This window comes from Ambystoma mexicanum, chromosome 11 (genome assembly GCF_040938575.1).
Source record: "Ambystoma mexicanum isolate Mex_15411 chromosome 11, UKY_AmexF1_1, whole genome shotgun sequence".
In the NCBI taxonomy this organism is placed as follows: Eukaryota; Metazoa; Chordata; class Amphibia; order Caudata; family Ambystomatidae; genus Ambystoma; species Ambystoma mexicanum.
In genome coordinates this window covers 57,235,771-57,249,235 of record NC_090934.1, presented here as the reverse complement: position 1 = coordinate 57,249,235, position 13,465 = coordinate 57,235,771, and the positions used below count along the sequence as shown (strand labels likewise).

The window sequence follows — 13,465 nt, the reverse complement described above, 5'->3', positions numbered from 1 at the left end:
TTTCTAAAGCTTCTACCAAATGTTTCACCGGACCCCTTCCCGCTGTTATCAGTGGTGGGGCCGATGATCCTTCTAACAGCAGACCACTCTTTCCAACTCCCTTCCCAAATCCAGGTTCAATGTTTTTTTATAACCTCTAGTCCCTTAGACCATTCGGGCTCTACCTCTCCCAGGTCTACTGGATAGACGGATATATTGCTTAGATCGAAGGAAGGACTATCACCCTCCTGCACAATATCCAGCACAGATGAGACCTTATCAGCTTCCGTCACCCTTACTGATTCCTTGTTTGAGCCCCCTTTCCTGTTTGAAAAGAAATCCTTCTTTCTCTGGTCTAATGTGTCTCTATCAATTTGCATATGTTTGTCCACAGCCAACCTTAGGTTACGCAAGAATTTCCGTGATCCTTTATTCTGTTGTGTAGGTTGGGGTTTACAATTTTTAGGTTTTTTTAGCTGAAGAGACTGTTTATTTGTGTTACTAAGTTTGCTCACCTTTGGGCTACTACTCAGCGGCTTGGTTTCCTGTACCGGTTCCTTCCCCAACATTGATACCGAAGGGAGGGCTATTTCTGATACCTCTTGGGCTACTAAGACACAGTCTTCCTTTAACCCAGCCTTCGCCCCTTGCATTCCCAAATTTTTAAGTTGAACATTATTTCCTTGTACCACCCCAACCCTCTCTTTATCCGTCTTATTTGGGTTTGCAGTATTTAAAACTGCGACTGCCATTATGTAGCCTTCCAAAAAGTGCACTTTGCTCAGTACTTCCTTCATTGATTGTCTTAGCTCTCGGATTTCATAATTCAATGTATCATAGCCTCTATCCATAGAGTCCATAATTCTAGAGAGAACCGGGAATGATAGCTCATCAACCGGGGGTAGCTGATCATGTAAGGAGACTTCTTTAGTATCAATAGACTCTGGATCTTCAGCCTTGGGTAGCTGATCATGTAAGGAGACTTCTTTAATTTCAATAGGCTCTAAATCTTCAGCCTTAGTCTCTGGCTTCCCCACTGGGAAGTCGTCATCCCTGGATTTATCACTTTTACTGCCCTGGGGTGGAAATGGGGAAGTCACGTTCCTTCGCTCCATTTCCTTTTCGAGTCTGTGATTGAACTGGTACTGTGACAGTTTCTCTTTATAGCCCCATTGCTTAGGTGAAAAGATAGCGGATACAGGCTCTGACCATTTAGGGTCTCTTGGGCCGTGAACTTTCCTAGAAAGTTCATGGGACAGCAGTGGACCCAATATGGAAGTGTCCGAGACTAAATCTCGCTCCACTGCCATTGGATCATCAGTCAAAAAGTTCATCTTTGACTCAATGTTCAACAAAGTCCGGTTTATAACTCCCACCACCTCTACCATGGAGTCCGTCTGATTGATTTGCTCTGGACCCAATTCCATTGGAACCTCATTACCTGGGGAGGTAGGACTACCCTGGGGGGGTGCCAGAGTCACTTCTCCCATAAAGGGAGCAGAACCCAACTTAACAGGTTGGAGCGTTAACGACGAATGTGGGAGAGAAATTACCACTTGTGGAGGGACTCTACCCCCTGTACTATAGATTCCTCTGGGATACTTCCCATGCTTCGGAGTGTTACTCCCATTATATCAACTCAGAGGGTAACCACTCTTAGAGAAAATATGGAATAAATATGAATATGGATCGGATAAAATTGAATATGCAAAAGATGTTTAAAAAGAAGTCCGAACCAATCATTTGATGGACCGTACTAAATTTTAAAAACAATGAAATACCACTATCCGCTGTTGTACTAAAAATGTGTGCAAGTAAGTACGTAGGGATATTCCATACTATAATAATATCACTTAAATAAAAACTGTACTGAATAGTTAGTTATGAAAAGCCCCAATAAAGGAACGGCGTACTCTGCGCCCTTCCTTGACCACTGTACGGAGATTTCGCCCCCTCAGCGCCCCAACAGCCGCACAACAGCCAGTGGGCTTTACTCGCCCGGGCTTAACGCCGCAAGGGTGGCTCTGGCCTTGTTAAATATCCGGTGTTAAGTCACGTGATGAGTCACGTGACTCTGCCTTGCTCCGCCTCCTCCAGGAAGCGAGTGAGCGCACGACAAGAGCAACGCTCGCAGTGCCGTGGGCTGCAGCTGTGAGTTCAGTGAACGTTCTGCTAAATATCCAGTCCTTAGCAGAGGAAAGAGGGGCGCCGCTCGGCCGGCTCTGGCCTTGTTAAATATCCGGTGTTAAGTCACGTGATGAGTCACGTGACTCTGCCTTGCTCCGCCTCCTCCAGGAAGCGAGTGAGCGCACGACAAGAGCAACGCTGTGAGTTCAGTGAACGTTCTGCTAAATATCCAGTCCTTAGCAGAGGAAAGAGGTGCGCCGCTCGGCCGGCTCTGGCCTTGTTAAATATCCGGTGTTAAGTCACGTGATGAGTCACGTGACTCTGCCTTGCTCCGCCTCCTCCAGGAAGCGAGTGAGCGCACGACAAGAGCAACGCTTGCAGTGCCGTGGGCTGCAGCTGTGAGTTCAGTGAACGTTCTGCTAAATATCCAGTCCTTAGCAGAGGAAAGAGGTGCGCCGCTCGGCCGGCTCTGGCCTTGTTAAATATCCGGTGTTAAGTCACGTGATGAGTCACGTGACTCTGCCTTGCTCCGCCTCCTCCAGGAAGCGAGTGAGCGCACGACAAGAGCAACGCTCGCAGTGCCGTGGGCTGCAGCTGTGAGTTCAGTGAACGTTCTGCTAAATATCCAGTCCTTAGCAGAGGAAAGAGGTGCGCCGCTCGGCCGGCTCTGGCCTTGTTAAATATCCGGTGTTAAGTCACGTGATGAGTCACGTGACTCTGCCTTGCTCCGCCTCCTCCAGGAAGCGAGTGAGCGCACGACAAGAGCAACGCTGTGAGTTCAGTGAACGTTCTGCTAAATATCCAGTCCTTAGCAGAGGAAAGAGGTGCGCCGCTCGGCCGGCTCTGGCCTTGTTAAATATCCGGTGTTAAGTCACGTGATGAGTCACGTGACTCTGCCTTGCTCCGCCTCCTCCAGGAAGCGAGTGAGCGCACGACAAGAGCAACGCTCGCAGTGCCGTGGGCTGCAGCTGTGAGTTCAGTGAACGTTCTGCTAAATATCCAGTCCTTAGCAGAGGAAAGAGGTGCCTCAATGGAGCTGAGTGAGGTATGAGAAAATGAAGATATGGACAAGGGAACTGCCATGATCATGTGTTGAAAGGTTGTGTTGGACAACCAGGGATTGCTCAGAGAGGAGAGTGTCAAGCGCTAGCTGCAGGGCATTGGGGACTCGTTGGAGGCTTAAGTCACCCAATAGGATGAGAGGGCCTTCAGTGAGTAAGGAGTCAATAAGGGGATCCATGCCAGGTAGGAAGGAGGCTTTGCAGAGACCAAGTGGCACTGTGTGCCCTTTCTCCTGATGTTAAGTGCCATGATGTGCCCTTTTCTGCAGAGAGAAAGTGGCGTGGTGTGCCCTTTTCTGCAGATGTCAAGTGCCATGATGTGCCCTTTTCTGCAGAGGGAATGTGGCATGGTGTGCCCATTTCTGTAGATGTCATGTGCCATGGTTTAGCCTTTGCTGAAGAGAGAAAGTGCCCTGGTGTTCCCTTTTCTGCAGAGAGAAAGTGTCATGGTGTGCCCCTTTCTGTAGAGAGAAAGTGGCATGGTGTGCCCCTTTCTACAAGGGAATGTGGTATGGTGTCAGACATGCTGTTCTACTGGAGTAACGAGGAAGCAAGTCTGATAGGGTCTTGAGTTTATGGAACTGGGTACGGTGTGGTGTAAAGCCTGCATTTTTCTGCAGTGGAATAAGGAGGCCTGAGATTTAATTCCTGGATTTAAAACATGACCAACTTGTGGGATCTGAATAAATCGCTTGCTCTCCCTCTGCTCCCCGGCCTGTCTCCAAAAGCAAGCCCCTCTAAATGGATTTACCTCAAAATCTAGCTACAGAAAACCTGGCCTGGAAACGTGTGTGTCGTTTATATATGTATACATCTTGGCTAGTGTGCACACTGTTGATGTTTGCACACACACATTCTAAACTCCTCTGAAGAATCTTCCCATACCTGGACTTTGGTCCCCTGAGGGCGTTCAGCCTACAGCGCCTTGGGACCACACCAGTGGTAAAAGGCGCTATACAAATGTTTGATGATTATGATGATGATAAATGTGTCTGTGCCCCAGCTGGGACTCTCGGGCTACCTTAGGGTTGAGTACATATCCCCCATGTATTAGTTGTTTTTGCTATTAGGTGGTGCTGGAAGCACTGGCTATGAGCCACAACTATTGTCATGGGAAGTGAAGATAGGAGAGGGATGGGATGAGGGACAAACAGCCCCTGGGTGTTGTTATTCTTTACCTACCCATTGACCGCGCAGGCCCATGCTAACCCGCATAGACATTGCCACCCATTATCTGCCCACCCCACCCAAAACCCACTCTCTCGATTCCAGTGAGTGCAGTGGAGTGCTGAAGCAGTTGGGCAGCAGAACTTGCGTCCTGATACCTGGATCTGACATTTGGAACATAAGAGCCTGTTTCAACATTATTGCGTGTTGTTAATCAGTGCAGTGATCATCTAGCAAGCCTGGGAGACTTCTGCTACGCTAGTCTTCCTTTGAACTGCATTTCTAAAACTCGACTCCAGCGCGAAGCATGCACAATGTGAGTGCAGTGGAGTGTTGAAGCAGTAGAGCAGCAGAATTTGTGTCCTGATACTTTGATCTGACACTTGGAACAAAAAAGCCTGTTTTAATGTTATTGCACGCAAGCCTGGGAGACTCCTGCTGGTTTCAGCCAGCCTTGACTTGGAATGCATTTACAAAACTTGCCTCTCATGCGAAGAGTGTGCGACCTGAGTGCGATGGAGTGTCGAAGCAGTTGGGCAGTTAGGCGGTAAGAAGTTTCTTGTGTGAGATATACTTTACCGACCCAGTCCTTTTCTTACAAAATGTGTTTGGAGTGGCTTCAAAATACTTAATTGCTAGAATGGAATCAAAGTACGATTTGAGAAGCAGTAGAAACATGGGTACCACTTTGCCGACTAATCTGGTTCATATCTTGGACCAAGATCTGCTATTGGCAATCTGCCTCCCACTTCCTCCATCACCTACAGAGGCTGCATCGCTCAGCTGTGTCATTACGGAGTTAGCGGTGCCACCCTCTTCCTTCTTCTCAAGTTGTTAGTTTACTGGCGGCTATATCATATGGCAAACTTACTGACTATTTTCCTGTTGCGTCATCGTGCACTTTGGGAAACGGTGAATCCTGTGACTCTCACTCTATTGTTAGAACTTTGCCGTCAGATGCAATCTGTCCATAACCTTTGTTTGTTTATGCTTCTGGTGGCGGGCTATCACACCTAGGTCCTTATTGGATCCAAAAGACCAAAGTATCATTCCTTCAATGATGAACTCACCCCGGATATCTTCAGCTTACAGCCTACACAAACTCTTTCCTCCTCTTCCTCACTCTCCTCTGCGTCTGTAGACCTTCCACTGCTCAGGATTTCAACCACGTTCAAGCATATGGACAAAATCCTTGAGGGTGGTCACAAGGATATGGTGACCGAGATTAACCATGTTATATGTACCTTGGTCTCTTTGTATGAATGGATCAAGTTGAAGTCTAAGACCTTTCTGTAATGGTGGAGGGACTTTTACATAGATTTAAAAATACTTTAGTCTATAGTAATTTAATAGACTTTGTCAGTCAACATCATAATATGACTCCTACAGGGAATCATCCAATTATCAATGTGGAAATTGAGTTTTCTAAGAATATAAATTGCTTAAATTGGGTTTAAAAGCTCCAAGCCTATGGGACGACATGTTTACTAATGGCACCTTGTCAGCTACCACTTGTGGCCAGATGACCTACTATTGCTGTTGTTGGTGATATTGCTCCAATCCTGTTTTCTCAAACAGGGGAGGCTGGGATTGTAACACTTATGGAGTTTCCAATACCCTGGTAGCAACCCAGCCTTGAGGTTACAGCAATTGATGCTGCAGCCCTTCGTCTTCCTAGTGAGGAGACTGTTGTAGATGTTGCTTTATCTTAGGCCGCAACTAAGGTTGTGGGCCTAGTCCTCAGGGGCATTCCCTTAGCGACGGGGCATGAGTTGACATCTAATAATATAAGGGGTTGTAAACATCTGAGGAAGACCACAAATGTGCCTCTCAGTAAGGTCACCAAACAGGCTACTAAGACAGTTCTGAATAGGTTTTTAAAGCTTCCTCTGGTTAAAATGGTTTTGGAAGGTATAACTGTGTATGTCAATGAGGAGCCTTGCCCTATTGATGGGGTGACAAATATGGAAGGGGGCAGGACAGGGTTAGAGAGGGTCCGTGGGTCAACTAAATCCATTGTCTGTTAATGCTCCAGATTTTAGGAGGTCTGAATGTGTAATTGTGGGCGATCAGCAGCCATTCGGTTGTAGATTTAACACAATCTGGTTCTGCGGTCATCTCCGAGAATCCTGTATCATCGCGGGTGCGGTTGACTGGATTGACAAACATTGTCCCTTTCGAAACATCTTGTCTGCCCACCATTAATTGCAAACATCCCTTCCTCCCATTGTCCTCGGTGGCTGGTCCGGCCATTGAGAGATTTGTTAGAAGCAATCCATTTCAAAAAGGAAATCACTTTAGTCCTTTACCTCAAATGGCTTCCACTGTTGCTCCCAAAGAGGGGGATCAAGGGTTTTCTTATCAAATGAACGCCTACAGTTTTCTAAAGGGTTCTAAGGGATGTGAGCAGCCAACAGTAGCTTCTGAGGATCGCCATCCTGTTGGCCCGGAGTTCTTCGGGGGCCCCTTAGCCAAATAGTTTGTCCAATTTGTTATTCAAACGTTGTCCTGAGTTATGGGCAAAGATCTTGACTATTCTATTCCAGCAGATTGCTGCATCTTATCGTTTTCCCTCATCCTGGTCTACAGCCTTTGTCTTGCCTATATTATAAAAAGGGCTTGAGATCGGACCCATCTAATTATCGACCCATCGCCATCCTTGGCACCAACATCAAGATCGTTTTGTCTTTGCTTTTGGTGCATCTGGAGGAATTCCAGTTGAAGATGGGGAGGATCTTGAAATGGCAGACTGGCTTTCGCAAACACCTGGGCACCTCTGTGAATGACTTTGTTCTGAAATGTGTTATGAATCAGGCATGGTCTTCAAAGTATGACTTGATTTTTCTAGACACTATTGATCTTTCGGCCGTATTTGATGTGATCAGTCGTGGCCTCTTATGGACCAAATAAAAAAATGGGGGAATTCTGGATGAGTTATTGCGACTCATTATTGGTCTATATGAAGGCTCGAAAACTCAAGTCAGATTGGACCAACAGGGCTCTTTCTCTCGTAAAATCAAGACACATCGGGGAGTGCGGCTGGGATGTGTGTTGGTGCCCACCCTTTTTAACCTGTACATGTCAGATGTAGGTGAATTGTTAGCTCCCGTTGCCTTTGCCTCCCCGAAGATCTGTAACTTGAAAGTTACGTGGTTGGCTTATGCAGACGATTTTATCATCTTCGACTGTACACAATTGGTTTACAGCGCCTAATCACTGCATTTCGGATCTTTGCTGATGCCCACTCCCTTAAGGTCAATCCCGATAAAACAAAGGTACTGCAATGTACTTGGCGAAAGATCAACCCATGTTATACCTAGCATGTCAAAACTATTCCGATTAGGCTGGTGGACAATTTTATTTATTTAGGCTTCCCTATTTTAGCCAACCCATACAAAGAATATGTTAACATTTGGCTAAAAACGCAGAAGACCAAATTGTTAAACCTATTGTGTAGTGTAGAATTGATGCTAAGTTTTGTAAGTTTTCCCTGATCCCTGCCATGAGATTCTATGGGGGAAGAATTGTCCCTAAAATCTTATACGGGTTGGGGTTCCAGGCTATTGGGTGTTAGACTTCCTACCTATTTTGGAAGGTTTTATTTGGAAAAAGCGATTGCAGCTCCCAACTGTACTCCTCTTGCATTGATTCGGCATGCGATGGGCATTTATTCTCTTAAAGTTAGGGCCAGTTGGAAATTCCTGAATCTTTATCATAAAATCTTAAATCCACCTAAGGATTCCCTGTACGTAGATCCACGTCACATTTTAGATAACATGGGGGACCGTTTTGTTAATAATTTCTTAAAGTTCTGCAACAATCTTCTTGAAAACATTGCTACATCTGCTGTTGAATTGGCCATAAATCCGGTGAAAGTCAAATTACAACTATTTCGCCATGACGGCGCCCTTACCATGGAGGAGACACATGCACATGAGTCCGCCAGTCACTTAAGTGCTGATTATAAAAACGCTGGCATTCTCACTCCCACATAAGAATGAGAGGTCCTTTTTTGCGCTTCCCTTGGAACCGTTTACCTACCAGCGATGTTTTAGCGCCGCATGGGCAGTTACACCCCGAGTTAAGCGTGTGTAGGTTTTGTAAGGAGAGGGGGAAAAATGAAATATTGAAGCCTTTAATTAAAGTTGCACTGCACTGACGGCCAAAAGGCGTGTCTATTTTAATAGATATGTCAATTTATTTGAGTCCGTTTGGCAGCTCGGTCTATCGGGTAAAACTACCGCTATTGTGATTGCGGTGACTAACTACCGTCAGGCTCTGTTGTTAGACTCTTCGGCACAGGCATAGCGCACTTTCTTCATTTTATCTTGTATAAATTGTTAGACATGATTACATTGTATCTTTTTTATTCATTAGGTGCATGCAAAAGCATAGTTAGCTTTCTTTCGCACTAACACTGTATCTTTCTATTGATTGTATTCTGATTTATTGTGATATAAAAATGTGCATTTATCTTCGTTTTTTATTATAATCGTAATGAAATGGTGCATTGTGTGTTTTTAATTCTGGATTATTGCTCTTTTGTTACTTTGGAAAACATGTTTGTCTTTTAAATGTTTTTTATATATCATATTGATGTGTTGAAGATGTGTGAAAGGTTACTTATTAACCATGTAACAATAAACAAAAACAAAACACAATCTCTCAGAGCTGTCTCTTTGCTGCTCACAGTATGCAGTGTGACATCTAAGCAGGCTACTGAAAGGTAATGGTGCAGCTGCAGGGGAAAAACAGCTAATACACTTGTGTTAAACTAGTGCACCTACAGGCTCTTAATTTAAAAGCCATATGTGTGTCCTTGCAACTGTTTCCTTCGCTGAATTCCTCTAAAAGACAAGCATTGGGAAAAAAAACCGTTTTGAGTCTTGTATAGGCATTAGATAGGCATTTGCCTGTCACTGGCATAATATGCCCAGATCCGAACACCATTTGCCAGCTGTCATTTTATGTACAGAGAGTACCATTATGGCAGTTCCTGTAAAATGTCTGCTCTCTGCTTATTGTATGTAATAATGGGAAATGGGAGGTCCCAGGGCAGGATGCATATTTGTTTACAGAGCAGCTCAGGGCCCATTGCAGGACCCCATTGGAAGCAGCATCCCTTCTTCTAATTGAAGCCACACTGCACCCGTAGGATGTGGATGAGGCTACTGCTGTGAGTGCACGCCCCCCTTAGACAATACATTCCAGGAGATTGGGCAGGTTACCCCTCCCATCTGCCAGTGTTTCACAGTTCCCTGCTTGATGTTTTACAGGTGTTTGATCTATCCAGAGCCAACAGGATGAAGCTTCTCCTCTCCTGTGCCCTGCTCCTGTCCCTGGCACTGGATGAAGGGCTCTCAGCCCGTGCCCCCCGCACTCGCATCCGGCGAGAGCTGTCCCCCGGCCTGCACACAAGGGGCATCCGGGATGCCGGTGGGTCCTACTGCCAGCGGAGGGATGCTTGCTGCCCCGGCCGGGACGACATCTGCACTGTGCCCTACCTGGACACCATTTGCTACTGTGACCTCTTCTGCAACCGCACTGTGTCTGACTGCTGCCCCGATTTCTGGGAGTACTGCCTGGGCATCGACCCGCCGCTGCCAATCCAGAAAGGTAGGTCATCTAACAAATCCACTTGGAAAAATAAATTGAAAATTGTGGGCCTGCCAGAAGGGAGAGAAAACCAGGACTCACACTTGATGTGGTCTGAAAACTCCCTCTCCATTTTTCCGCGAACTATTGTCACAACTTTAAGTCAATATTCCAACTTTTCTGCATCAGATAAGTCATTGCATGTGCTGCTTCCCTCAAGACTTTATTGCACTGATGATTTACTGTTCCATGTCTCCAGTGTGCAGGGGTAACACTATCATAAACAGTCAGGTGTGATAGGTGACCGGAGTGGGATGGGTTGAGGGTAAATCTGGCGATGTGCCGGGAGGGCAGAGAGAGAGTCAGTCATGATCGTGTCAACGGCATGTGTCCGGCCTACACTAGGCTTTAAGAAGAACCTCAACTCCCATGATGCCTTAACACTTACTAAGCTGGCTCGTGCGAGTGGGAGCTGTAGTACAAAACATCTGGAGAGCCAAAGGCTGCAGACCACTGACTTTGGAGTATGCAAACATAGGCCTGTCCACTAGAGGGAGACGAACTGCAGGAGGATTTTTGGGACAATGTTCACCATCAGGACACAAAGATCCGGGTAGAGGGGGCTCTGTGCACACGAGACAGGCTCATGAAACACAGCCCCAGAGAGGATGGGCACAATTCTTGCTCCGATGGCTGGTGCCTTGTCAGTGCGATTGTATTATCCGCGCTTTTCGCTTTAAGAATGACAAGTGGCCTGTCTCCTCTGAACTCAATGAGAGAGTGGGCTTCCATAGGAGCTGGCGGGAGTGAGGGACATTTATTTATTTATTTTACATTTTTAAAACGCTCACACCGCTGTTACATGAATAGTTTTGTAGTGGCGCAATTGCTTTTTTTTTTGTCTTAATTTATAACGGGCTTGAACACCCGGAGGTTTCTAAGCGCGGACCCGGGGATCGAACCTGTGTTTCTTCGTGTGGTCTTGCTTCCAAAGCGCGCACGTTGCCGCTGAGCTATCCTCCTGGGATAACGATGAGTCCTTGTCAGCTTTGTCACGTGGTTGGTGGGCTTGGCTAACTCACAGTGGAGGAGATTCCGGATGCCCCTTGCATGGCTGCCTTATGAGCACCAGTACAACAGTTTCCACTGAGCTTGCAGGAACGCTCTGCTCGAAGCATGGGGTACCTTTGGGGCACTGGGCTGGAAAAGAGGGATGAAGGTACAGGTGTGATCTAGGCTCACCCATATAAGCACACATCTTCGACTCGTCAGGCCAAATGCCTCTATTCTACAGAGCCCCTTGACTCTTGCAATGACTTCAATAGGGGCTCAATACCCACGTTTAGGCTTCTATGTGCCCCGGGTGCTCTCTGCTCCTCAAGGGTGAGGTCACACCTTTGCACAAATGTGCCCTTTGCTTCCCCTCAAATCTCACTCTGCCCTCCTAATATTCCCCTCTCTCTTCTACTTCAATATAGTGCTGAAAAGCAGAGCCGGATGCTTTTAGGCTCTGTGCGAGTGGCCCAACCTAACCTCGAAGGATAGCTCAGGGGCAATGCGCTCGCCTTGGAAGCAAGACGATGCAGAGCAACACAGGTGCAATCCCCGGGTCTGTGATTATAAATAACCAATTATAATTATAACCTACCTAGTGCACCTTACCACTGCCTCCTGTTCCTCTCCTCAAAGACTTTCTTTTCCCTCACCTCCTTCCCCTTCTTCGAGTATGAAGTGCTTTGAAGCTGTCTCTAGGTGGTATAAAGCACTATATACCCACTCTAGCACTCTTCCCTTCACAACATCTTTCACTTATTATCTCTGAACTGATTTCCTCACATGTTCTTGGGCTGTGGAATAGAACTAGCCACAGAAGCCCATAGAGTATTGGGGGACCAACACATACATGATGGTTTAGGTTGCAAAGGCTTCTGGATAACTTGAGAAGGCAATGAGTGGTTATTCTGATTAGGTCAATGTGGTAAAAAGAAAAAGGTGCTAATAATGGTATTACTGCCACCTTTAACCCACTGTCATACTACGAGTCTTGAGGCAAAGGAAGGAAAATACTTCCAAGAATTGGCTGCAGGTATTTCCTCCATGGTGGGGGATGGGGGAGGCTGCCACCCAATGCAGCTCCTTCTCGTATTCCATGAATGAGACCTAGCATTGGTTTACCACCAATTATAATCTGGCAGATTTACCGCCAAACTAAATCGCGGTATCGTAAAACAAGCATGGCGGTGTTACCCCCAGCTCGTAATGAGGCCCAATGTGGACTTTCTGTTCTTCAATGTCTCCCGCGTCTGAGGAAGAAGCGCTATGCAGTAGTGCATAAGCGCTACATAAGGACAAACTGAGGCATGACATTGTGAATAGATTGCGGTATGAAAGCGAGAAGGTAGGCAGGTGAGGCGTAGAGTGTATGTGGGGTACATGCATGTGCTATGCCAAGCTTGTCCGTTCTATGTTTAGGCTTCTCGGAGAGTCCTGAGGACAGTCTTTCTAAATGCCCGATCTTAGGGACTGGAAATGTCTGTGGTCATTCTCTGTGACTTGGGCTTCCTCTGTTTGAAGAACAGAAGCCAGTCCTGTTGGTGACTCCCTAAGTTTCAAGAACTAGAGCATGGATGGTGTCATGGCCTTGCAACCTTTTCAGATGAAAGGGGCCTCAGGGGGTCCCCCAGCAACTGCCCGCATATTGCCAGTCAGCAGCCTTACAACATGGCAACATATTCCTTCATATGTTACTTATGTTCCGGGGCGCGCTTTGAAGCGCTCACCTTTCAAGCTGCGTTCGCGGGAGCCTGTCCGTCCTTTACTTCCATTGGGGAAAACAGAAATGATGACCTCCATGCCTGTCAACACTGGTTCCCTCCATGTCAGCCACTTGCTTCCAGAGTAGAATTCATAGCCATTCAGTGGGCATTCAGTGTTTCAGCTCCCTGCTGGCTCATCGTCTCGTGATAATTGGTGGCAATTAACCTTATCGTTATCTCCATTATAATGTCTGCTCCCCCCAGGGTGCCTCAGGCCCCTTTCTGCTTTAATTAAGGGGGGATCAGCCATCATTTTGAAATGTGCCCCCACACATCTTCAGCCGGGCCTAAACTAGAGACATTGGGCCTCATTACACGGACGGCGGTGGACCAAGGTGCTAATAGCACCTTGGTCCATGCCGGTAAAATACCGGCACCGCCTTGGTGGAAAGGGGAATTACCGCCCTATTCCAAGGTTGGTGGAGCAGTAATTCCCCCTTCCCCCATTGCCCTTCCCCATTCCCATTTTTGCCCCATAGGGCATAATGGGAATGGGGAAGGTGCTAATTACGACACCGCAAATTGCGGTACCGTAATTAGCTCCCTGGTCCCTTTGCGGGTTGGTTTTTAACGCCTGCAAAAAGCAGGCGTTAAATTCTCCAACCCGCAAAGGGACCTCGTAGTAAGGCGGTAAGGATTTACCGGTACCAGTAAAATACCGGTACCGGTAAACCCTTACCGCCTACCGTGTAATGAGGCTAAATGTTTGGTCTGTTCCGG

The 13,465-nt window shown here is 46.8% G+C and overlaps 1 protein-coding gene across 20 annotated transcripts in view; it reads left to right on the top strand.

The window, feature by feature from the left end:
• The window catches only part of TINAGL1 (tubulointerstitial nephritis antigen like 1), a 161,630-nt gene that overhangs the window by 16,010 nt on the left and 132,155 nt on the right, over window positions 1-13,465 (top strand). For all 20 annotated transcript variants that reach the window (XM_069622538.1, XM_069622529.1, XM_069622537.1 and 17 more), the window contains exon 2: window positions 9,611-9,950. In XM_069622538.1, coding sequence (XP_069478639.1) covers window positions 9,638-9,950 — 313 coding nt within the window. In that variant the 5' untranslated portion in view covers window positions 9,611-9,637. The remainder of the gene's footprint in view (window positions 1-9,610; window positions 9,951-13,465) is intronic.